The sequence below is a fragment of the Bubalus bubalis genome, chromosome X (genome assembly GCF_019923935.1).
Source record: "Bubalus bubalis isolate 160015118507 breed Murrah chromosome X, NDDB_SH_1, whole genome shotgun sequence".
NCBI classification, from domain to species: Eukaryota; Metazoa; Chordata; class Mammalia; order Artiodactyla; family Bovidae; genus Bubalus; species Bubalus bubalis.
In genome coordinates this window covers 52,277,715-52,304,174 of record NC_059181.1, presented here as the reverse complement: position 1 = coordinate 52,304,174, position 26,460 = coordinate 52,277,715, and the positions used below count along the sequence as shown (strand labels likewise).

The following is a 26,460-nucleotide window of genomic DNA, read 5'->3' as shown; positions in this document are numbered from 1 at the left end:
ACTCTATGAGGTTTTAGTGGAGAAGGAAATGGCAACCCACTCCAGTGTTCTTGCCTGGAGAATCCCAGGGACGGGGGAGCCTGGTGGGCTGCCGTCTATGGGGTCGAACAGAGTCAGACACGACTGAACCGACTTAGTAGCAGCAGCAGCAGCAGCAGATGAGGTTTTAGATGCAGGTGGATTGCAGGACCACAACTTGGTAATGGAGCAGGGATTTCCTAAGGGCAGAGAGTAAATCTGATTCACCTGAACCCATTCTGATATTCTTGCCTGGAGAGTGCCATGGACAGAGGAGACTGGCGGATTACAGTCCATGGGGTTGCAAAGATTTGGACACAACTGAGCACACACAAGCACCCTGAACCTAGCATACAGCCATGTTTAATAACCGAGTGAACCAGTGAATGAGGGAAGAAGAGAAATAGAAGAAAATTACGTACATGAAGAGAACTTGAATTCTTAAATGCTATAAATTAGGGGAACCACTATAGCATCATTTGGTCTCAATTTAATCTATTCAGGACAGAAATATTTTTTTCCTTGCCTTCGAACCTCTGCCTATAAGGCTTCCTCCTCACCTGCCCCATTCTGCTGTCATGGGTGCGTGTCTGTCTACTGACCCAGAGAAAGTAGGGGTGGCACAGGAGATGACGTCCTGAGAAGGGTTGTTCAGAGATGGGCAGCGGTCCCAGCCCCGCCCCCACACACACACCTGCCCACCTGCAGGCCTTCCTGGGAAAATGCCCATAGAACCCATTCATAAAATGCCCATTCTAAATGAGATTGTCCTGCCTCCCAGAGCTTTAAGCATCCCTCCCATATGAAAGCTTTTGAGAAACTTCCACAGACCTTTCTGCCCTGACCCCAACCACAGATCCCTCCTACCCCTGCTTCCCCTGAACTTTGTAGCCCGTGTGAGTTGCTCTCTGAGCGGCCTCTTAGGTACCTCTCCACACCTCCATGCGTGCCTCTCTTCAGCATCTCAGAAAGACTAAGAGTCTGAATTCCCCAGCCAGCTATTGTCCTGGCAGCACAGCCACCTCGCCAGCCATCCCCACCCAGTCGGCCAGCCAGCCAGCCGGCTGCTCCCCGGACTCGCCAGCCCTCCCTCCCTGCCCCACCCCAGGGAGGACCAGGCTGGCGGCTGGGAGTCTCCCTGCCTGTTCTGCCTCCCTCCTTCCTTCCCTCCCTCTCCCTCCCTGCCTCCCTCCCTCCTCCGCCCGCCCCTGAGGCAGGGACCGTGCAAATCGAGGAGAGGGGGGACGGACAGGCCGGATGGGGTCCAGCTTAGTGCCCTGGGCTCCCCGCCAATGCCCTATCCAGGTTGGGAGTCCCCAGCATCTTGGGACCTACATTTGTGTGAACTGGGGTGGTTCCCAAGCCTGGAGGGTCCCTCCGGCAGGCTCATAGTGCCCCTGTTTTGCATCAGGACCCCCCTCGGATGCTCTGAGCCACCCTCCTCAACCCGGATCTAAAACCCAGGACACAGCTATCAGGCCAGCCTCTCTCTCCACCCCACCCCCTCTTTCTGGCGTCCATCCCCTTCTCAACTCCACCTCTGCTGCTGCCTCTGGCTGTGGACCTGCACCTCTTCCCCATCCCTGAAGGCCTGGGGAGCGGGCTGAGCCTGGATGAGAGCTCCCCCAACCTGGGGCTCTCCCAGGCCATGGCCCGGGTGCTTCCAGGGAGGAGCTCGGGACCCTGAACATCTGCTAGAGGCTTGGCAGAGGCCCCGCAGGGACCGTGTCTTCTGAGGACAAAAGGCGCGGCCAGCAAGCAGACAGGAAGGGGGAAGGGGGAGACCAGCAGCCAGGCGGGCAGACAGGCAGACGGGTAGCAGGGACCAGTGTTGGCCCCCCTCGCAGCTTGGCGGAGGCATGAAGATGGGGGAGGGAGTGTGTAGTTGGGGAAACACCTGCCGGGACCCCCACCTGCCAGCTAGCTGGGCACCTCAAGGCTCTGTGCTGCCCACCTGGTGTTCCCCATCACCCCCAGCCCTGCCCAGTGCACTCCTCCAGTGCCTGCTTCCCCTGATGTCTTCGATTTAGACCAGCCCGGCTGTATCCACGGCAACAGAAGCAGGAGTGTCACTGGCTGCCAGATCACTGAGGGTCCCACAATGTGGCCTGGGCTGTGATTTATCCTGAGTGAGACAGCTTGAGCCTCCTCCCTTGATTTCAAGACAGTCCTGCTGAGAGAGCCTAGGTAAGTAGTCAGCATCCCTCCATCGAGGATGGGGGGTTGGGACTTATGTCCCCCCACACATATTCCAGAGTCTCTATCACTGCCATGCTCTCTTTCTCTGACTCTGTCTGTCTCTTTCTGCTCCATCACAAGGACTACTTGGGCACCCAAGCCTGGAGAGTCCTCTAGCCCTCCCTATCTTGCTCGATCCCAAATGTCCCATGAGGAAGGGAACCACCACCTGTTTCCCTGTACAGGGTCTATTTTTATAATTATGGTTGCGTTTGAGCACGAGGCTGTGTTAATATTTCCTTGTGTGCTATCTGTGGAAGGCGTGTCTGGAGCCTGACTGTGCTCCCCTCACAATGCCTGCACCCTGGGCAGGCTCAGCCTCCTGCAGCTTCCTCCTCTCCCTTCTCCACTCTCAGCCAGGTTCCTTGGCCAGCATGCAGTGTGTGTCTGTGTATGTGTGTCTGCCCATGTGTATGAGCTGGCAGGTGGGTAGAGAAGCTGCTCCCAACCCAGACCACCCCCCACTCCTTGCTTCCTTCTTTCCTTCCTTCCCCTGTCTCTCCCCACAGGTAGCAAAGACTTTTGCTCACTCACTACGGAGGATACTGCTGTGATTTCCAGCTAGGGGTTGGAAGCCACTGTAGGGCTAAAAGGAAGGTGAGGTGGGGGTGAGAAGCACTTCCAGGCCCTAGACTGCCTGATGCCATGAGGGGGGTGGGGCAAGGACCATGCCACGCAACACCCTGCAGGGGCCAGACACAACATGATTGCCTCCACAGTGTGAGCCCTAGCCTTAATCCAAGGCTCTCAGTCTGTTTCAGACGTCCACATTGTGTCTGGGACTCCCCAGATATTGTGGCCTTGCATGCTGTTGGCCAGTCATCCCTCTGCCTGAAGAGGCAAGAAAGCCTGGTACAGGGAGAACATGGATTCTCCAGGGAGACCTCCCTCAACTACTGGCTCTGCAACTTATAGTGAAAGTGAAACTTACTGAACCTCAGTTTTCTCATCTGTCAAAGAGACTGGTAATCCTTCCTTCATGGGTGTGTGTAGTGACAAAATGAGTTGGTGCATGTAAGTAAAGGATGTTTGTAGAAGTGACCCTGAAGCAATGTCAGCAAAGCTCATGGTCAATATTGTTGGTGATTGTTCATGGTTAATACTGTCATTACTTATTTGGAGGAAGGACTGAGCCCTCTTCTCCAGGGTCTTTGCTGAGATCTAGGGGGTGGGCAGCAGGTAGGTAAATGGGGGAGGGGCGTGGAAGGGAGGGAGACAGGAGCAATTCTGTGTTGTGACTGTTGGTCTAAGGAGGAATACGTGGTGGCTGTAGGCAGAGCCTCCTGCCCCCACCCTCTTCCAGGATCCTTCCCTACACTTGCCCCTGTCTGTGCACACACATATAGAGGCTTGAGCCCCCATGAGCTAGCAGAGGTCTGGCTTGTAGCCTGCAGCATTGCTGACCCTGGTGATGTATGCATCTCCCTGTTGAGGGGAAACTTGGCAAGAGTTTGGCCTGGTGGCTGGCAGGGCTTGGTGACAAGGCTGAAGCTTCTGAGATCACAGGGCTTCGGGTGTGGCCATGTAGCAGCCAGAGCTGTTGGGGACAGGTCCCAGGGAGTTCCCAACATGGAGCTTGGGTTGGAAGGACAGTTGGGTCCACTGTTGGTTTCTGAATGTGGAGATGTGGTGGACCACTGCTTGAGGGGTCAATTGCTGGAGGACAGTTGTCAAAGCCAGGGGAGGAGTAGAGGGAGGGGAAACACTGAGGCCCAGAAGACCTCCTCTGTGGGGGCAGGGAGGGGTGGCATTCTGGGGTACAGAGTAGACTTTTCTAAAGAAGCATTTGGTACAGAAGGGAGAGACTCCCACATGTGGTCCAGAGGCATCTAGGCCTGAACATGGGTATATATGTGCAACTGAAAACATACAGCTCTGTGTGTGCACCTGTTCATGGGCACTATGAATGTGTATGAGTCTGTGTGTATGAGCAGGTCACATGATGGTGTGCAAGTGTGTTGGTGTCTGAGTAGGATCATATTTGTACAAGGGAGTGGGTATGACTTTGCATATCTGTCTGGGTGAGCAAATGGGCATATTTGATCCTAAGCCTGAGTAAGGGTATTGTTTCTCTGAGCCAATAGGCCTGTTGAATGTCTGGCTGTGTTATATGTGTGTGGTATCCATTTGTCTTTTAATGTACATATCTGATTGTATGTGTATGAGTATGAGGGTTTCAGAATGCCTAGGTGTGCATATACTATTAGGTGATTGCCTGGGTATATCTGATTGTGTATATTTGTGTGTACCCATGTGTGCGTATGAGTATAGGTGCATCTAAATGGTGTATTTCTAAGTGAACGGGCTTGTGTGTGTGTGTGTGTCCATGCATGTATGGGAGGGTATGTGTGTGTGAACACGCTTCTGCATAGGTGTGCCTGTCATGTATTTGTATGAGTAGGCCTGTATGCGAATGTCTTTGTGGATTCTTCAACATTTTGAATTATGTCTATGTCTGTGTGTACATGTTTGAAAACATATTGTCTGTAGACAGACCATTGGGTCCACATCTGATTAGGAAAATGTTAGTGTAGATGGTCACACTAGTATAAAAAGAATTAATTGTGTGGGAAGGGGAGAGTATGTGAGTGCACATGTTTTGTACATGAAAGTATATCTTTTGGGTTTGCCTATGTGTGCACATTTGAATGTATGGCTGAGGGCTGTACACCTTTAAATATATGCACAAAAGGCGTGTGCATAGGTAAATGCCTACATTCATGTATACGTCTACTTGTATTTGTGGGTACACTTGTGTGTAAGTGCATTTCTGAGTGTGGTTTGCATGAGCAACTACTCATAATTATTGGATGCACATGTCTCATTATGTATTTTGTTTGAATTTCTGAGTGAGTTTGAATGTGTGAGTGTGGAAATGCCTGTGAGTGACTGAATGTATGTGTGATTCTAGTATGTGTGAATATTAGCTGTGTGTGCACTTGAGTGAGCATGTCTATATATTCACCTGTGTATTCACACACATCTAAGTGTATGTGTGTGTAAATATGTCCATGTGTGTGTCTGTCTGAATGTACAGGTGTCCAAACTGTACCAGTTTGTACAGTTCTAATTATTTGTATATGTGTATTTGTGTTTACCATTGTTTGTTTTGGAGTGTATGTTGTAGAACAGTATAAGTGAGTATATATACACACCCCTCTTGACTTGTAAGTGCATTTGAGTGTGTGTGTGAGGATGTCTTTGCATGAGTGTGTCTGTGATGAGTGTTAGCAATTCTTCTTGTGCAGGTGTACAAGTTTGTGAGAATATGTGACTATTCTTCCACATGTGCATGAATCTTCTTTTGTTTGCATAGTTTCTCATGTGGGTGTATGAACATGTGTCAACGTACATACATGGTGTGCATAATTGTGAGGGAGTGTGTTTTGTAAGTAATTTGTGTCTTCATGTCTGATTTCATGCATGGAGGAATGATGTACAAGCCTAAGTTCATATGAATATGCTTATAGGTGTACATGCCCAGTTGTGTGTGTGTCTGTGTGTGTTAGAATGCCATGTATGAGTACACCATCTAAATTATAAGCATGTGCACATCTGGGTGTTTGTGTGTGTGAGTACATCTTTGTGTGAGTATGTGTAACTATGCTTATGTGGTAATGTCTGGGACTGTACATGTATATATTTGGGAGCTCACTTCTGTGTATCATGTTTGTTCATTGTCTTATTGGGTGTGATACAGAGTCTGCCTGTCTGTGGACATATGCATAAATTTGCCTGTGTATACACCTGTGTTTGTGAGTGAATGTATGTCCTTCATGGGCATTATGTCATGTGAATATATGCTATGCCTATATGTCTGTGTTTGAGGATAAGTGGATGTGCATATGTGGGACCAACTGCAGTATGAGTGTTCACTGTCATGGGAGTACCTATGTGTAGGGATGAGTGTAGGTATTTGTTCACGTGCATGTCTCAGGGAAAGAGATTTGGCCTTGGGCTTGTGCAGATAGGTCTGATCATTGAAGGGGAAGATAAGGGAGGATACTTGTGAGTCTGCATTATGCTCTGTGTACCCCAACATGTATTTATGTGCATGTCTGAAGGTCAGTGGTACCCTGCTAGATCATGTCTGGCTTTAATTGTGTAGAAATCCTCGAAAATAGAAGCCATAACACTTCAGCAATCCATGACCACCTTCTGGGGTTTCTCTGGCCTTGACCATGTGTGGGGCTTTTGTATGGATCTCGGGATAATTCCTGTTATCATTCACACTCAGGAAGTGAAACCAATAATGACTGATGTCTTACTACAGAACAGGGCCTGTGACCCCTTTAGAAAAGGATTTCTTGAAACACAAAGACCTCTTTTCCCATTCTTCCTGCCACCACCAAAGGCACAGAACAAAATGGCATTGTGTGGTATCAAAGGTTGGCAAATGGTTTTTACACACAGCACCCAAATTGTGCTATCCAGGCAGAATTCTAGATCTAAATGTGAATGTGTAAGTGAAAAAGGAAGGTACATTCAGGTAGAGTGGGGTGTGTGTGGAAGAGGTTCTATATTTGATGAGAGAGAGAGAGAAGGATCTAGTTTGCGTGTATGTAAGAGAGACCCTGGGTGTTTCTGGGTAGGGTTTGTATGTGAGACATTTGAGTGTATTTGAGAGTGATGAGTGTGGATGTGGGTCTATGTGAATGATGCATTTGTGAGGCACTATGAGACCTATTGGGTGGAGGATGATATGAGTGACACTCTGGGTGTAGCTATGTGGGAAGATATGTGAGAATGTATATATTTTAGGGATATGTGGGTATGAGTGTATCTGGGTGGTGCAAGAGAGAGTGAGGGGCTATCTAGATGTATGTTTTACATTATGGACCTATCTATGTTATGTGTATAAGAGGGAGTAGAGTAAGTGTATGAGGGAGTATGGGTGTATTGGACTGGGGCATTCAAGTGTGGGTAAATTTGGATGGTGTGTAGGTGGGTGAGAGCGCAAGTGTATCTAGGCACTGGAAGTGTGTATGGAGTATATCAATATGGTGTGTATGTGTATGTGTGTGTAAGAGAGAACTAGGGCACATCTGGGTGAGGGTGAAGTGTGAGTGTGTATATAATTGGGAGTATCTGTGGATGCTGTGAGGGGTATATGTGAGTGAGATGTGTGTGGTGTATGTGAGAGAGCATGGGTTTATTCTCATGGTGTGTGTGGCGGGTGGGTATTCTGGATGATGGTGATTAAGAGAGGGGGAGCTAGATTATGTGTGTGTGTGTGTGTAAGAGAGTGTGTAGGTGTTTCTGAGTGTGATGGGAGTGTGAGAGCATGAATGTATCCAGTAGAAGGAGTGGGTAGGTGTATCTGGATGGGGTAGAAGTGATTGGGTTTGATTGGGTCAGGGAGTGAATGTGAGTGTGTTAGAGAGTCAATGTGTGTTGGGGTGTCAGTGGGTATATCTGGATGATGGGTGAGAGAGCGTGGTACATATGGGCTGTTTGTGAAACTGTGTGGATGGAGTGTGTTTGAATGTGAATGTATCTGGATGGTGGGTGGGTGAGAGCAGAGGTGTATTTGGGTGGTGTATTAAGGTATATCTGGATGGTGTGTTGTTAAAGCTTTGATTGTGTATCTGGGTATATATATACTTGAGTATGTATGTTAGTATGTGTATAATCGGATGAGGTATGTAGAAGAGAGTGTTTGGGGGACACTGTTGGGTAGGAAGTGTGAGTTTGGAATGTGGGTGCATCTGGGTGGTGTGGAGAGGATAAGAACATTGGGTGTATCTGGTCAGTGGAGTGTCTGGGCAAGTGCACCTGGACAGTATGTGTGAAAGTTGAATATATTTGGGTGGATGTGTGTGTGTGAATTTTCAGATGTTTCTAGATGGTAGTGGAGCATATCTAGATGATGCATGTGGGTGTGAATGTGTCTTAGTGGTCCACAGGGGATGAATCTGGATATTGTGTATACATATGAGAGGATGTATCTAGCTGGGGCTGTATGAGTGGGGCTCTGTGTGTTTATGTGTGAGAGAGAGAGACAGAGAAGTGTGGGTGTATATGGATAGGATTTATGTGTGAGTGGGTGTCTCTGGATTATGTGTAGGTGTCTCTGGATCATGTGTAGGGTATCTCTGGATTATGTGCATTTGGATGTATTTGAGTTAGGTGAGTGTATCTGGGTGAGGTGTGTGTAAGTATAGTATTTTTGAATGGTCTGTGTATCATTGTGGGTGTGTCTTAATACCACATGTGAAAGAGACTGTAGGTGTGCCTGGGTTGGGTATGGGGGCTCTAGATTGGAAATGTGAGTTTGGGTATATCTGAATGTTGTATGTGAGAGTGTGGGTATACTGAGTTGGGAATTTGTGTAAGTGTGGCTGTATCTAGGTGGAGTGCCTCTGAATGTAGGTGTATTTGAGGTATATATGTATGAGGTATATATATGTATGAGGTGTATCTAGATGGTGTGTGTGAGAGAGAGTGTGTTAGTATTGTGTGTGTGTGAGAGTGGGTGCATCTAAATAGTGTGTGAGAAAAAGAATAGTGTACCCACTTGGGGTGGGGCATGTGGGAGTGGGTATATCTAAGTAGGATGTATGAGGTTTTCTCTGGATGGTGTATGGGAGAGAGATAAAACATATCTGAGTGATGTGTGTGCATGTGAATATATGTGGATAGTGTGTGAGAGTGTTTGGGTTCAGTTCAGTTCAGTCACTCAGTTGTGTCCGACTCTTTGCGACCCCATGGACTGCAGCACACCAGGCCTCCCTATCCATCACCAACTCCCAGTTTACTCAAACTCATGCCCATTGAGTTGGTGATGCCATCCAGCCATCTCATCCTCTGTCATCCCCTTTTCTCTCACCTTCAATCTTTCCCAGCATCAGGGTCTTTTCAAATAAGTCAGCTCTTCGCATCAGGTGGCCAAAGTATTGGAGTTTCAGCTTCAACATCAGTCCTTCCAATGAATATTCAGGACTGATTTCCTTTAGGATGGACTGGTTGGATCTCCTTGCAGTCCAAGGGACTCTCAAGAGTCTTCTCCAACACCACAGTTTGAAAGCATCAATTCTTCAGCACTCAGCTTTCTTTATAGTCCAACTCTCACATCCATACATGATGTGACTAGACGGACCTTTATTGGCAAAGTAACATCTCTGCTTTTTAATATGCTGTCTAGGTTGGTCATAACTTTCCTTCCAAGCAGTGTCTTTTAATTTCATGCCTGCAGTCACCATCTGCAGTGATTTTGGAGCCCAAAAAAATAAAGTCTGCCACTGTTTCCACTGTTTTTCCATCTATTTGCCATGAAGTGATGGGACTGGATGCCATGATCTTTGTTTTCTGAATATTGAGTTTTAAGCCAACTTTTTCCCTCTCTTCTTTCACTTTCATCAAGAGGCTCTTTAGTTCCTCTTCACTTTCTGCCATAAGGGTAGTGTCATCTGCATCCCTGAGGTTATTGATATTTCTCCCTGCAATCTTGATTCCAGCTTGTGCTTCATCCAGCCCAGCATTTCTCATGATGTACTCTGCATTTAAGTTAAATAAGCAGGGTGACAATATACAGCCTTGACGTAATCCTTTTCCTATTTGGAAACAGTCTGTTGTTCCATGTCCAGTTCTAACTGTTGCTTCCTGACCTGCATACAGGTTTCTCAGGAGGCAGGTCAGGTGGTCTGGTGTTCCCATCTCTTTCAGAATTTTCCACAGTTTATTATATCTGGGTAGGGAGTGTATCTATGGATGTGGGTACATCTGTATGTGATGTGGATTTATCTAGACAGTGTGTTGGTAGTATATGTGTGTGTTTGATAGTGTGGGTGTGTCTTGGTGGGGTGTATGATTTGGGGAATGTGTATGAATGTGTATGTCTTTCCTGGGGCAAAATACACCTCTGCTGGGTTGTCTGTATATGTGTATACAGACATATATATGTTCGTGTATATGTGTGGAGTGTTTATGTATGTGTACGTATATGACTGTTCCTGAGCTTGTGTGTACATGTGCTTGTGATAGAGTAGTGTGTATCTGTATATGTGCATGAGGTGAGTGTGTTTCTGCATGTGAGTAAGTTGAATCTGTAAGGTTTCAAGCCAGGCTCTGAGTTTGTGTCCTAGTTCTGCCTTTATTAGCTGTGTGGCTTTGGGAAAGTCACCTAACCTCAACTATGCCCTAATTTCTTATCTGTAAAGTAGGGTAATAATACTACCTATTTCATAGGATGAGAATTGGATGAGTTAATATTCAAAAACTGCTTTGGACTGTGTTTGGCACCTTATGTGGTGTTACCCAGTACTAAAATTGTCACATGTGCCCATCTGCAAGTGTGAATGGGGTAGTTTCTATGTGCATATTTGCCCATTATCAGTATCCACATGTATTTGCTCATCCTGGCTGTATGTGAGAGTGTGTTTGTACATAAAAGTGGGTTTGTACTTATATGTGTCCCAGTGTGTGTATAAAACCATGGGTGTATGAGAATGGAAGCATGGTTCTGGGAGGTTGATGGAGGGGGTTTGGCCCTGTGTGTATGTTTCCTAGCATACACACATCTGAGTGTATGAGTGCATATACCTGTATCTGTGTTAGTACACAGTGTATTTCTATCTGTAAATGGGTTTTTTAGTGGTCAGAGTGTAAATGTATGCATGTTGTGAGTGTCTGTAAATGTAAGAAGGTTGGTATTCAGGTTTATATGTGATGATGTGGGTCGATGTGAATGTGTGAAGAGGATTTATGCCTTATGGTCATGTACTAAGATATGTGTTCTGTGTCATGTGAATGCATGTGTAGGTGTGAATCAGTGTGTCTGTTTATGTTTATAAGCAGCAGTGGCTATGTGTGTGTGTATACACGAGTCTGCATTGCTCCACATGCCTACCTGCCTCTGTGTATGTAGCAATGAGCCTGAGCCATGTGTCTGTATGTGTGAGCAAGTCTGTACTGTGTATATATGTATGTGTACCAGGGTAGGATTTATATAAGATAGTAGGTTTAAATCTCTTAGTGTAAGAGCCTGGGGTGGGGAAGGGCTTGTATCTGTAGGATGTGAGCAGAATGTACCCTGTGTCTGAATGTCAGATCTTATATCCGTGCATGTATGACTGTGTCTGAAAGCATATAAGTCCATACGATTTGGTCTGTAGGTGTGTGTGTCTGCACATGCCCATGTGAATGGCAAATGTATCAGTGCCTAGGGCTGTATTTCTATAGAAGGGTGATTATATGTGTGTTATATAAATCTTTGCATGATTTGCTGGTAGGTGGGCACCTACACACATGCCTAACTCTTTCTGTGTAGGAAAAGAGGTACGTGTGTGAGCATCTGATTGCACTTATCAGATGCAGTAAGTGTGGATGTGAGTGCATATTTGAATCTCCATGTACACCTGTGCCTGTGTGCTGTGTATCTGTTTGCGTATGCAGGTATCTATGCAATATGACTAGCTGTGAATGTGTCAAGCACACAGAGAAGGTGAAATATTTGTATGGCACACTATAGTAAACTTTAAGAGGATTTCGGGGTACTTGGATTTGGGGAAAAGAAATTCCTTACATTTTATTTATGTTATAAAAATTGTGATAAGGAAATTAAAATGCCAAGTTTTAGAAGTTATTTAGTATTGGATTTGTGTGCAGTTTTTAAATTATTTATTTATTCATTTTTGTCTGCACTGGGTCTTTGTTGCTGTGCGTGGGCTTTCTCTAGTTGCATCAAGTGGGGCTACTCTTCATCGCGATGCGTGGGTTTCTCATTGTGGTGTCTTCTCTTGTTGTGGAGCGCAGGCTCTAGGGCATGTGGGCTTCAGTAGTTGTGGAGCGTGGGCTCAGTAGTTTTGGCACACAGGCTTAGTTGCCCCATGGCACATGGAATCTTCCCAGACAAGAGATCAAACCCGTGTCTTCTGCATTGGCAGTCAAATTCTCAACCACTGTACCTCCGAGGAAGTCCCAGTATGCAACTTTTCAGTGAAATCTTTTCCAATTGTTTTCATGGCACACTTGAGCTCACTTCTGTAAACATAACTTTTTAATTCACTCGTGCAAATCTGTAATGGTCAACATTCATGCCCACTTCTGCATCTTCAGTCAGGACTGTCTTGATTTATTTTATGGTCATTTTCATCATGATTTGGTAAATCACTTAGTGCTGAGCATAGATAATTTATATCATTATTGTATTTCTTGGTAAAAACCCAAACAAAACAAATGAAGCAACTAACCGTTGGTACTTTTGACACGGATATAAATTTCCATTGTGGCTTGCCTCTTCTTGATGTCAAAAGGTGAGACCCATTCCGTGGAGGTTGTTTAGGCATAGTTTGCCCTAATGCCCTCGTAATTAGCTTGAATGTATGAAATGTAGCAGCATGGTTTGGAACGCTCACTTAAAAGCATGAGTTTTAGGGTCATCAGGTATCATTTTGGTTTCTCTGAAGCATCAGGCGCAGTTTATGTTGAATATGTCTGGTGCTTTCACACCATACCAACCTTTCTTAAGAAATGGAACAACTGCTTGGGCACGCTTCCCTTTTTCACCTCCCCTTTATAACTTACTCATTCTTGCCATGGCTAGGCAGACCCAGGTTTTATGTTGGGAATAGCTACATAACCTCTTCTGTCTCTTAGTAATCACTGTCAAGAGGAAACTGTTTGCATAAGTAAGTGGTAGCAAATAGAGGGTATTTTTTAATTGATTAAAACTTTTCTCATCAATAATCAATAATTCTTAGCCTTTGAATTTTGTGCTTCAAAGGTGAGATCCTTCTTTAAATCTAACCCCTCTTTGTTTTCTTTCAATCAAATGTGATGTTGAAATTTCTTGTAATAAATAGTCATGAATTTTGAATCCAACAGAAAATTTTCATTTTGAGTATTTAAAAATAATGAAGTTTTCCCCTAAGTAGACCTTGTTCTATTCATAATAAGTTTTCTTTAGCATTACCTTAGAACCATAGTTACATCTAAGCATTAGTTACATCTAATGTAACCTTAGTTACATCTAAGCATTAGTTACATCTAACAGAAAATTTTCATTTTGAGTATTTAAAAATAATGAAGTTTTCCCCTAAGTAGACCTTGTTCTATTCATAATAAGTTTTCTTTAGTATTACCTTAGAACCTTAGTTACATCTAAGCATTAGTTACATCTAATGCTTAGATGTAACTAAGCATCACCCAAGGAACCATACTTCATTTGACTTCTTCCAAGGTGAAGTTTTGCTTCAAATCCATAAACCTCGTCAATATACTTTCATGTATCTTTGAGTGTTGAAAATTTTTGATATATTTTATTCACGTACTCGAAGAGCCATGTGTTGAAGCCAGTAAGCATCAAATCTGCAAAGGGAGAATCATTCACAAATGAATGCTGAAATTTTTCTTTTAGCTAATAACTCCTTTATAATATCCTACACTCTTAGGTTTAAAACAATAGAGAAAGGTATACTGATTCCAGTGCTTCAGAGAAAGCTTGATAAGTGGGTGGGTAATGCCTTGGATCTAATTAAATTCACCTGGCATCATTTACAGTAGAAGTTAGACCTTTGGGCAAACTTTTATAGGTTAAGGCTCCTCCATGGATGACTCTCAGAGAAGGCAGTGGCACCCCACTCCAGTACTCTTGCCTGGAAAATCCCATGGACGGAGGAGCCTGGTGGGCTGCAGTCCATGGGGTCGCTAAGAATCGGACATGACTGAGCGACTTCACTTTCACTTTTCACTTTCATGCATTGGAGAAAGAAATGGCAACCCACTCCAGTGTTCTTGCCTGGAGAATCCCAGGGATGGGGGAGCCTGGTGGGCTGCCGTCTATGGGGTCGCACAGAGTCGGACACGACTGAAGCGACTTAGCAGCAGCAGCAGCAGCAGCAGCATGGATGACTCTCAACATTTTCAGAACAAATTCCAGCTGTAAACTTCCTGCCATCACAACAGCAGCATCAGTCCACAGACTTGTGCAGAGTTTCCACAATATTTCAAAATATTTATCTATCACTTTGAATATTTCAACCTTAGTTTTTTTGGTTCTTCTGGCATTTCTCTTAAGGCTTTCTGACCAGTACTATAAACCAAGCACAGTTAATCAACATCCTGAGATACATCAATATAAAATGAAAACTCCTTTGATCCAGTGATCTTCTGAGTTAGTGTTATCTTGATATCCTTGACCTGTCATCAGTGTGTCTCCTAGCAGAAATCATTGAAAGTGTCCCCTTTTCTATTTGGTCTCAAATGTGTGGACAATTTCCCAGCAGACTGCTAACATAAGATTCTACTGGGCAGGCATCTTAGCTTTACTGGTTAACTGCATAACCTTGTTACTAGCTGGTTGAGCTCCATCTAAGAATGTTCTAACTCATCTCAAAAAAGAGCCCAGTTTCTTAATTTGCTCTTCTAGATGCTTCAACAGGTCCGTATCTTTTTCTGTGTGATAGATTGTTTTGTGATCTGTTGACCAACATAGCCTACTGGGAAAGTTTCTTTTGATAACTTTTCCATGCAAATTGAATGTTTAGGCTGAGGAAAAGAGGGCTAATTGGGCAGCTGAACTCAAGTCTGAGACAATCCTCATTAAATTGTTTAAATTAGGAATATCCTGGATTATTTTGGAGGGGAGACTACTGCGTTTGTCTTATGAGTCTCCTGATTTTCCAGCTTTGATCAAAAAATCCAATTTGATGAGGAAAGAAATATCTTAAAAATTAAATCTACTTGAATATGAAGTATTGACGGGGTCAGCAGACCTTTGTGACTTCTGAAAATTGATTTTTCCCCCAGAAAATCAAGTTCTAGGTCTTCTGTATATTTTTTTTGGTGGAATTTGTTTTTCTTTTTTTAAAATTAATTTATTTTAATTAGAGGCTAATTACTAAGAAAGGCTTTGCGTTCTCTTTAATGAATCAGTTCAACTGTAGTCAGGCTGCACTTGTTTATTGACACATTTTTTACCTAATAAAAGATAAAAATTAATTGTGAAATCAATTATGAAATCCTGCCAAGAATCAGATTTGCCAAATTTTAAATATTAAAAGCCAGTAGCAAATAAAGCAATAAATAAGCAAAGAAATAATAAAAATGTTCTAATACTTTTTAAAGAGTTCTTATCTTTTAGAAATAATTACTGAAATTTTTATGGATGAAATGGCATAATATACAAGCTTCAGAATACTCTGAAAGTGGGAGAACTGGGTGAGGTTATAGGTGAAACAAGACCCTATGAGTTGACTGTTCATGAAGCTGGGCAGTGGGTGCACAGAGGTTCGTTACAGGATTCTTCTACATTTCTGTTTGAAATGTTCTAGAAGAGAACATTTTTTAAAATAAAGAAGCAGTAATCAAGGAAATTAACAAAATAGGTATATTCTCTTTAGGAACACCTAATACTATATATGGAGAAGGAAACGGCAACCTACTCTAGTACTCTTGCCTAGAAAATCCCATGAACAGAGGAGCCTGGTGCAAGCTACTGTCCATGGGGTCGCAAAGAGTTGGACACGACTGAGCGACTTCACTTCACTAACACTATATAGGGCTTCCCAGATGGCACAGTGGTAAAGAATCCACCTGCCAATGCAGGAGACACAGGTTCAAGCCCTGGGTCAGGAAGATTCCCTGAAAGTGGAAATGGCAACCTTCTCCAGTATTCTGGCCTGGAAAATCCCATGGACAGAGGAGCCTGGTAGGCTGCAGTCCATGAGGTCGCTAAGAGTTGGACACGACTGAGCGACTTCACTTTCACTTTTCACTTTCATGCATTAGAGAAGGAAATGGCAACCCACTCCAGTGTTCTTGCCTGGAGAATCCCAGGGACGGGGGAGCCTGGTAGGAGGCCATCTATGGGGTCGCACAGAGTCGGACACAACTAAAGCAACTTAGCAGCAGCAGCAGCAGCAGCAATACTATTTAGGGCTTCCCAGGTGGCACAGTGGTAAAGAATCCACCTGCCAATGCAGGAGACGCAAGAGACGCAGGTTCAATCCCTGGGTCAGGAAGATTCCCTGAAAGCAGAAATGGCAACCTTCTCCAGTATTCTGGCCTGGAAAATCACATGGACAGAGGAGCCTGGTGGGCTACAGTCCATGGGGTTGCAAAGAGTCAGATACAATTGAGCAACTGAGCACACGATACTATATAATAGTGATAACAGCTACAATCATATAGCCCTTCTATTTTTGTAGAAAAAAAATGCCCCAAAATAAGAATGAGATAAAATTAAAAGAAAAACAAATATTGTACACGTATGGGCAAAAGCAAAAAGTCTTACTGATTATGAACAAAAAGTGGCAATCAAAGTAATAATCCAACTATCTGGGATGTTCCTACAGGAAGCAGTCCAGACATTTACAACCTCCCTTCTCACAGGGTCCCCTTGAGCCCCATCTTGCTCCAGCCCAGGGCAGCTCTGCTAATGTTTCTGCCTGTATGTTCCAGAGTTGGCTGCTCTGTGCACTTGCACAGGTTTGTCTCTTGATATATACCTGTTGCAGGATGTTTATGTCAAGTAAGTGTATCTGAGTTGTGAGCAAGATTGTGTATAGACATCTGTGTGAGAGTGTATCTGTATATACTATATCTGGCTTTTCTCTTTGTGTTTGCTTGTGCTTGCATTTTGCTAAGGGGTGTGTGTGTGTGTGTGTTCATTGGAGCTGGTCTACTTCTCTGCATAATGTACATCAATAGGCAACTGTGTGTACCTGTGCTAGGGTATACACATCTGTGTTGGTGAGTGTAACTAATCTGTGTGAGACATCTTGGATCAGTTGGTCTCTGTGTGTTAGAGTATGTACATGTGTGTATATGTGAGTAGTTTTTCACTAGTCTATTTTTCTGTTGGTATCTGAGGGGCAGTCTGTATACACATACATATGTGTGTTTGTGTGTATATATGTGTGTGTGTCAGGGTTCAAGTGCATGTGAGCATGCTGGTGTATGTAACTGAGTGTTAACATGTGTAACCATGATTGTATATGTGATAATACAGATATGCCACTGTTTTCATACCTGTGTTGCAAGAGTTTGAATACATGAGAGGATTTGAATAATCAGGTACACTGGGACAAAGGGTATATATGAGCCTGAGTGTGAGTGACAATGAGTAGGTCTACGTGTGTGTATCTCTCAGGATTTAAGAGTTTGTGTGTGTGTTAGGGGAGTTGTAATTAATGGGTTTGTGGGCCACTGCACATGTATGTGTATATGCGTGTGTGTCTGAGTGTGTCTGTGCATATGAGCAATTCTTAGCCCTCCTGTACACAACACCCTCTTTTATGTAACATATTTTGTAACACCCCTTTACCATCTGGACATTAAGTTCTTAGATAATATAACCTCTCTGCATATATAATTTCAAAAGAAGACATATAGTATTTTATACCATATCCACATTGTATTAACGCTAATAAATAAGAAATAAAAGTGATTTATAAGAAAATAATTTGTATTTCAATACAGAAATGCTTGGACATGACACTCCCTAAGAGATTCAGTGAATTAAAGGCTTGTAACATAACAGGTAAACATGGATTTAGAGAAGGGGAAGACTCAGAAGCTGCCCTTTGTACAAAGTGCAGGAAAATGACAGGCAAAGGCCTAGGAATGAGAGTTTCTGAAATAGTGAACTACTCAAGGAAAGTGCTCCACAAAACAAAGCATAGTCTCTAGACTTAACGTGATAGCCACATTCCTGGATAATTCAGGATACATTAAATCAAAGAAACAACTGTGTTTATCAGTGAAATAGAGTTAGTGTCTAGGTTCAGTTCACGCCAAGTCCAAAATTCTGTGGGATGTGAGACATATGTTGACTGTGTGGAATTGCCCTACAGGTCTCTGGACAGCCAACATCCTCACGAAGGACTCCAAAAATGTTAGGACACACCCAGCGCTGTGGCAACCAAAAAATGCACCTATAAATTTCCAAAATTACCCCTAGGGGGCAGTAATACCTTTACTGAGAACAAAGCACGGGTGTTTAAGCAGGGGTACACTGTGCCGTGTGAATGAGGCAGCATACACAATATACTGTGTGTGTGTGTGTATGTGTGTGTGTATGCACACCTCGCATGCACACCAGTGCCCCTATATGTGAGCTGGTTGCTGTCCGTTAGTCTCTATAGAAGTAGCCTATGTGATTCTGGGTGTGTGTTGGTGTCTGTGTATCTCTGTCTAAGGGCATCTGGGCAGAAGCGGGTGTGTATGTGTTACGCATATGCACATGCATCCTTAGTGTCGGATGGTCCCAGGCTGTGGCTGCCCGTGCTCAGAACCCTCTCCTCACTTTTTATATTATCACCCCAGCTTTCCAGGCAACACCAGGGTTTTGTTTGTTTGCTGGTATTGTTTTATGGTTTTTTGTTTTGTTTGTTCTGTTTTAGTGTTTGTTTTTGTTTTCACTGAGACTCTGAGCTACACATTATCCACTTTCTTGGTCTTAGTTTGTCTCTCTGTGTCTCCCTCTCTCTGTATCCATCTTTATTTCTGCCTCTATCTCCATCACCTTTCTATATCTGTCTCTCACTCCCCATCCCTGTCTCTTTATTTCTCTACATCTTTCTCCCTTTCCTGGCATTATCCCTGTCCTTCTACTTTTTGTCTCTGTCTCCTCCCTGCCTCCCTCTCTCTGTCTCTATTTTTTCTCTCTGTCTCTCTCTCCCACTCTCATCTCTCTATTTTCCCCTTTCTGTCTCTATATTTCTCCCTTGTTGGTCTCTTGCACTGTCTCTGTTTCTCTGTGTGTGTGTGTGTGTGTGTCTTTTTTTTTTTACTTCCTCTCTTCTTCCTCTTTCTGTCTCCTCTTCTCTATGTAAACCTCTCTCCTTTCTCTGTTTATTTCTCCCACCCTTCCCTGCCACGTTCCTATGTCTCCATCTCTCTCTTTCTGCTCCTCTCTCTTTCTCTATCACTTGTGTGTCTCTCTGACTCTGTCTTACATTCAATCTCTGTCTCTGTCACTTCCCCCTGCCACTCCTCAAGGCTAAGGAGTGTGTGTGTGTGTGTGTGTGCGCGCATGTTTACATACACCCAGCTATCAGCTGGTCCACAGATGTGTGGGAGCTGTGAGGCCTTGAGGGGCTGAAGGGGCCCACCAACTCCACTTCTCTCAAGCCTCTGCCCTAGCACCTTCTCTCGGTCCACTGGCACTGGCTCTGAGACTTTGGGGTGCCATGAGAAAAGCTTGGCCCCAGGTGGCTGTGGCAGGCTCAGTTGGATTGAACTGAGAAACAGTGCAGAGAGGAGCCATTTTCCAGGGAGGGAGGGGGTAGAAAGACATCCACTCAAGCCCCACCTCTTCCAACCTTAATCCCATCCCAGCCCCAGCAGGAGTTCTGAGCTTCTCTGGCTTCTGCTTTACTGCCTTTCCTGGGAAACCTGCCCTGCTATCCTATCACACCCTACATCGCCCACCCAGCCCTCATACACCAGGAGCTCTCCTACTTACCCCCAAGCTTTCCTGTGCCCTCCCATTCACACACTGCCCAGACTGCTTTCTCAGCAAATCCTACATGGAGGCCTCCAGGTGGCCCTCCCTGAGCCACTAGCCCCCCACTAGTCCCTCAACCAATTGATTTGACAGCTTTTGACTGAGAGCCTACGGTGGGCTCTGCACTGCTCTTCTAGAATGTGTGAGTTGATAATCCCTACCCTAGAGCTTTCCTTCTAATAGGGAGGGGCAGGCAATAAATCAGAATTTTAAAGTGAATATTTATAATAACCATAAATGAAGTATAATCTTTAAAACTGTGAACCACTGTCTGTAACTTATATAATACTTACATCAACTATATGACAATATAAATAAATAAATTAAAACAACTATAAAAAAAGGTAAATTATGTAGTGCATCAAAAGAGAGAAATTCCAGGAAGAGAAATAAAGCAGGGCAGGGGGGCACAGGGGTGCTGTTTTCTTACCTAGATTACTACGGGAGCCCCCTAAGTAGTATCCCTACTTCAACCTTCGCCTCACATGGTCTATGCTCCTCACCACAGCAAGCAGGATCTCATTCAATCCTGAGCCATATCACATCTTATCTCTGTGCAAAACTCTCCCATGGCGCCCATCTCACTCAGATTAAAAGTCAGAGTCCTCAGTGTGACCTATGTGATCTGACCTCACCACCTTGCTGAGCTCTCCTCCTACCACTTTCCCCTTGCTCGTTCCATTCCACCTACCTCCTTACTCTTCCTCAAATGTACCGCGTGCAGTCTCACCTCAGAGCCTTTGTTCTGGCTATTCCCTCTGCCTAGAATTCTCTTCTCCCAGATATCCACATGGCTCACTCACCTCCCCCATTTTTTTTGCTCAGATGACACCTCTTCCATGAAGCTTTCCCTGTCCACCTCATTTAAAACTGTACTTCCAAAAATAAATAAACAAAACTGTACTTCCTCCACCCCTGGCACTTCCTATCCCCCTTCCCTCCTTAAATTTAGGAACTTATCATCATCTGACCTACTATATTTCACCTGTGTATCTTCTTTATTATCTAGAATGTCAACTTCACAAGAACAGAGACCTTTGTCTGTTTATTTCACATCTGTGTCACCAGTGCCTGGCACACAGTAGATGCTCAATAAATAGTTTTTCAAGAAATGAGTACATACAAGCATACCTATATCTTTATGTTCACACATACTTTCCACTTCACTTAAAGTAAAAACCTAAGTCTTTGTCATGGCTCACAGCCCTGCACGATCTGGCCCCAGACCCCTCTGTGAATTCACTTTCTACTGTCTTTCTTGCCTGCCCTTTTCCAACCACACTGATCTTCCCACTGTTCCATGAGTGTGCTAAACACATTCATTATGAATAAAGAAACCTATTTAATGAGTGGCTACTATTGTTAACCAAAAAGAAAAAAAACACTGTGAAATAGAATAAAAGCTAATGAGGTACATTACATATATGATCTATACTGTTTTGTGAAACTTTGTCTTCAGCTCTATGTACACATGTGTATATGTGTGTCAGGTTGTGATGTAAAATGTATTTCTTATGGGTGGCAGTTTTAAAAGTTTGAAGAACACAACCTTTGGGCTTTACAAAGGGAGAGAAGAGCTGCACCCACATCCCTATCCCACAAGACCCACCAATGGAGGAAAGAGGTAACCGAGGACATCCAGAGAGATGAAGCACCCCTCACGCAGCAAGGAGGGAGGAGGAGCAGCAGTGGGCCAGGGGCAGGGCCTGACACCAGCTGGGAGTAAGAGGGGAGGCCGCATAGACACACTAACACTGCCCTTTCTCTTTCTTCCTCACCTTTCCTTTTCATCTCTTTCTCACTGTTTCTTTTTCTTGTATTCCTCTCTCTCCCTCCCTACTCTCTCCTTCTTTCCCCCTCTTCTTGTCTCTCTGGTTCTGTCTGTCTCCCTATCTTTTCTCTTTCTCATCCCCTCCATTTCTGTCTCAATTGGTGTCCATTTTCTCTTTGTTCTGTCCTTCCTCACTCTCTCTGCCCCTGTGTGTGTGTTTTCACACTCTCTCCTGCCCTCATACCTCTATCTGTGTCTGTGTCTCCCCCATTATCCTCATTTGCAGGTGCAGCCCAGCAGAACAACTGATGGAGTCCCCTGGGGCCCATCGAGTACTGGACTGGCTGACCCCATAGGGTTGGGAGCAGCCCCTGCCCCTCAGTATGGCCAACACCACTGGAGAGCCCGAGGAGGTGAGCGGTGCACTGTCTCCACCATCAGCAGTGGCTTACGTGAAGCTGGTGCTGCTGGGACTGATCATGTGCGTGAGCCTGGCAGGCAACGCCATCTTGTCCCTGCTGGTGCTCAAGGACCGTGCCCTGCACAAGGCTCCTTACTACTTTCTGCTGGACCTGTGCCTGGCTGACGGCATACGCTCTGCCGTCTGCTTCCCCTTTGTGCTGGCTTCTGTGCGCCACGGCTCCTCATGGACCTTCAGTGCGCTCAGCTGCAAGATTGTGGCCTTTATGGCTGTGCTCTTTTGCTTCCATGCGGCCTTCATGCTGTTCTGCATCAGCGTCACACGCTACATGGCCATCGCCCACCACCGCTTCTATGCCAAGCGCATGACACTCTGGACATGCGCAGCTGTCATCTGCATGGCCTGGACCCTGTCTGTGGCCATGGCCTTCCCACCTGTCTTCGACGTGGGCACCTACAAGTTCATCCGTGAGGAGGACCAGTGTATCTTTGAGCATCGCTATTTCAAGGCCAATGACACGCTGGGCTTCATGCTTATGTTGGCTGTGCTCATGGCAGCCACACATGCTGTCTATGGCAAGCTGCTCCTCTTCGAGTATCGTCACCGCAAGATGAAGCCTGTGCAGATGGTGCCAGCCATCAGTCAGAACTGGACATTCCATGGCCCCGGGGCCACTGGCCAGGCTGCTGCCAATTGGATCGCTGGCTTTGGCCGAGGGCCCATGCCACCAACCCTACTGGGTATCCGGCAGAATGGGCATGCAGCCAGCCGGCGGCTGCTGGGCATGGACGAGGTCAAGGGTGAAAAGCAGCTGGGCCGTATGTTCTACGCGATCACACTGCTCTTCCTGCTCCTCTGGTCACCCTACATCGTGGCCTGCTACTGGCGAGTGTTTGTGAAAGCCTGCGCCGTGCCGCACCGTTACCTGGCCACTGCTGTTTGGATGAGCTTCGCCCAGGCTGCCGTCAACCCAATCGTCTGCTTCCTGCTCAACAAGGACCTCAAGAAGTGCCTGAGGACTCACGCCCCCTGCTGGGGCACAGGAGGTGCCCCAGCTCCTAGAGAACCCTACTGTGTGATGTGAAGCAGGCTGGTAGGCAGACAGGCAGGGAGAAGGTTGTGGCCACCACGATGGAGCCAACAGAAGGGAAGAGGTAGGGCTCCATACAGGAGCCTTTCTTTCTGACCTCCAGCCCCAGACCCTGGAACAACCTGGAATCTAGGCACCTTTGCCAACACCTCCCCAGGGCTAGGGACTGGGTGGGGACTGGGAAAGATGCATTTCTAGTCCTATGGGGCCTGTCTCCACCTCCTCCTTCTCCACTTCTACAGTGTCTCTCCTCTCTCTCAGAAGTGACAATTCAGAAAAAAAAAAAAAAAAAACTGAAAATGCAGGTTTTCCTACTCATAGCTGAGGAGACAGGCTTTCTTGCTCTAATGTCTCTCCTCTGACATTGTCCAGAAGGGGGAAATTTGTCCTGTAAAATAGACTTCTAGAGCTCTTATTGTCCCCTCTGCTCCCATGCACCCTCTCCTTCCAAGTCCTTTAGCAAGGCCAGGATGAAATTGATCTGCTGACGAGAGGGACCAAAGTGGGTGCTCGGTCCCCAGGGAGCAAGGTTTAATTGCTATGTTGTATGCAATGTTGTTTTAGGCTAACCCTGGTCCCAAGGCCAGTCTTTTATCCATCCCTACCGTGTCCAGACTTCCCAATTGTTTCTTGAGCATCTGTTTGAGAAACAAGGAGGGGAGGGAGAAGGGCCTCTGGGATGGGCCCAGGTTAGGTGAAGGGCAGGATGCTAGCAATATGCCTCGAGCTGAAGAGACCTCAGCTTGGCTGCATTCTCTCAAGCTGCCTCCAGGATCCCCATCCTTCAGCTCTTCCTGAGGATGGAAATCCACTCCAACCCCACTGAAGTCGATGTGGGTGCCATACAGGCAGGAGCAGCACCCCTCCAGGGAAGTGTAGGGAGAAAGTCAAACTCCCCAGAATGGCTGAATCCCAAAGCCTGGGGACAGAGCAGAATTGAACCCCAGAATTGTCTCCTGAGTTCATGCTACTATCCTGAAGATGAAAATTCTTTGAGGGCCTTGGTAAGTCATAGTGGTATAAGCTCCAAGGCACTGTGGACTTGAGTCCATTCCTCTCTGACCTCTTTTTGTCCCTTAAAGCCTCAGGGGCCTCAAGCCCCTCTATGGTAACCCTTGGCCTTCTGGGCCCTTAGCCCCCGACTTACTTGCTCTGAACAGCCCTTCCCCTCTTCTTCCCTCCACCATTACTTCCATCCCAAGTGGAGCAGAATGCAGCCAGATTCCCCAGGTGGGAGATCCAAAGCCTCCTTCCCAGAGCAGAGCCCACCCTGGGTTCACATCAAGTCTTATGGACTGGTAAGCCAAACTGGCATTCTTTGCCTGGTCTTTCCCAAGTTCTCTGTCCCCCTCTCATCTCCTGGGAGAGGGGGAGATCTGTATTTTTCCACCCCCTTTCTCTCCCCTATAGAAGCCCTTGTCCTACACTCCCTCCCTACCCTAAGACAGCTCCAGAACTGGGCAAGCCTTGACTTAAGCAAGAGGAATGGAGAAGGCACTCTAGGCAGGAGAGACATTAATGAGCCTGGTTATGCAGTGGCCCTGGAAAGGCAGGCCAGAGTGGCTGAGAGACTGGTATACAGGGGGGTACCTGTTCTCTCAGTGATAGTGATGGGGGTGCCTTTCCCAGGGAGTGGGGTGGGGGTAGATAGGGTACATTCAGGAGGATTTTCCTCTATTTCTTTTTTCTAACTGCCTGGATTCACCATTGGATTTTGTAAATGGAAAACTGAAATGAACAATGCTATATTGGATGTTTTCTCTTTCTGTCTGTGTGTGTGGGTGGGTGTGTGCTCTATCTGCAATGACCATATGTAGGGAGGTATGGTCAAGTGAGACTGTGTGTCTGTGTGACTTTGTTGGGGTGCACTCTGGCCTGGGGCACACATGTAAGCAAATGCCTGTATGTGGAGACATATACAGTGCATGTGAGCACACATGTGCACATATGCACCTAATTGAGAGAAGAAAAAACAGTATGTGCCTGCAGCAGGAAGTAGAGTGGTCAGAGAGATGGAACTTGAAAATGATATGTATGGATGTAGCAAGAGGGTAGACTCCCATCTCAAAAGATCTTCCTCCCCTGGCCCAGGCTCTGAACATAGAGGACAGGATACTTGAGAATCCCATCTCTTCCAAAAGGCTGGAGCCCCCAGGTACTACTCCCAACTCCTGTATGAGTCTCCTCTCAAAAACCCAGATAAGGTGTTCCTGAAACTGGACCACCATGGAGAATGGGGACTGGTAATTGGGGATCAAACTTGGGGGAACTGTTGGGTTAGGTAATGCCCCCCACACATATACACAAAGTAATAGCTTATGGAGGGACTGCTCGGTCTGGGATAGGAGCCCTTCAGAAGGATCCACTGTATACAGCTGGGATTTTGGTAAGCTTAGATTAAATTCAGAGGGATGGATGTCACGGGAAAAAAAACAAACAAGCCTGGAAGTCTCCCCAGCCAGCCTGTTCCTGGACTCTCAATTACTTTACTCTATGAGATGCACAGAATTGAGTTGACCATATTCCTCAGTTCTTGGCACACTGTATCATCATTGGTCCATATGAAGCCCTTATATTCTTTTTTGTTTTGTTTTGTCCACTTCATCACCCATCCCTAATACCATCCCCCCTCCCACATAGGCACCCCACTCTTGTGTATTTAACGTGTGTTTTTCCAATCCACCATTCATATGTTTTATTTACATATATGTGTATATGTGGAAAATGTATGGTATTGTTATGTGTTTTAATTTACATAAACAGTATTGTACTATAAATCTTGTTCCGTTTCTTTCTTCACTCAACATTCTGTTTTTTGAGATATCCAGCCATGTTGCCGTGTTTACACCTAATTCATTCTAGTAGTCCATCTTATACATATGTTACATTTTTCTTATTCATTCTCCTGGATGATGTGTCTGTAGGTGCATCCAGTTCTCTGCTACCACAAGACTGCAATGGGCAGTTTTCTAAATGTCTTTTTAGTGACACCTTATTTAGAGGAGGGGAAACAAGCTCAGAAAAAGGCAGTGATTTTGTCAGGGTTTAAAAGTGAGAAGCAGACCTGTGACACGAATCCCAGACGGAAGTCAGAACCCCACCACTGTGCCTCATGAGAGACCATCCATTTGCCCCCCCTCCCGCCCAAAATCTAAAATACAATCAAAAGCAGCATTTTTTTGAGGAAATTTTTTGGGGAAAAATTCCTCAATTTTTTGAGGAAATTGAGAGGAAAGGGTGTAAAGAAGTATGGAGTTGATGAAGAAATAGAAAGTCCTAGAAAGATCTAGCAGATGAACTGAATCACAATAATTTTCATGACGCAGAGGAAGTTAGTTTTTTGGTGTGATTATTATTGCTAGAGCCATTTTGCAGAAATGGGAAATGCCACGTCAAAACCTGGCCCCAAAAGACCTTCGATTTCTAAACCCCAGGCTCCTTCAGGGCCACCCGAGCCCCGAGTTTGCCGCCTC

The 26,460-nt window shown here is 45.4% G+C and overlaps 1 protein-coding gene across 2 annotated transcripts; it reads left to right on the top strand.

Moving 5' to 3' along the window:
- The first annotated feature begins 1,197 nt into the window (after positions 1 to 1,197).
- Positions 1,198 to 25,764, top strand: GPR173 (G protein-coupled receptor 173). Of its 2 annotated transcripts, XM_025277306.3 has the most exons (3): positions 1,198 to 2,205; positions 2,766 to 2,853; positions 21,763 to 25,764. In XM_025277306.3, the coding sequence occupies exon 3, from the start codon at positions 21,860 to 21,862 to the stop codon at positions 22,979 to 22,981; it is 1,122 nt and encodes a 373-aa protein (XP_025133091.1). In that variant the 5' UTR covers positions 1,198 to 2,205; positions 2,766 to 2,853; positions 21,763 to 21,859; the 3' UTR covers positions 22,982 to 25,764. The 2 variants fall into 2 exon arrangements, with proteins under 2 accessions (XP_025133091.1, XP_025133090.1); XM_025277305.3 differs by lacking the exon at positions 2,766 to 2,853 and having other exon boundaries at positions 1,199 to 2,205.
- Positions 25,765 to 26,460: the final 696 nt, after the last annotated feature.

What these genes read in the sequence shown, in the direction of transcription:
- GPR173 (XM_025277306.3), top strand. Translation starts at nt 21,860, where the DNA reads ATGGCCAACACCACTGGAGAGCCCGAGGAGGTGAGCGGTGCACTGTCT.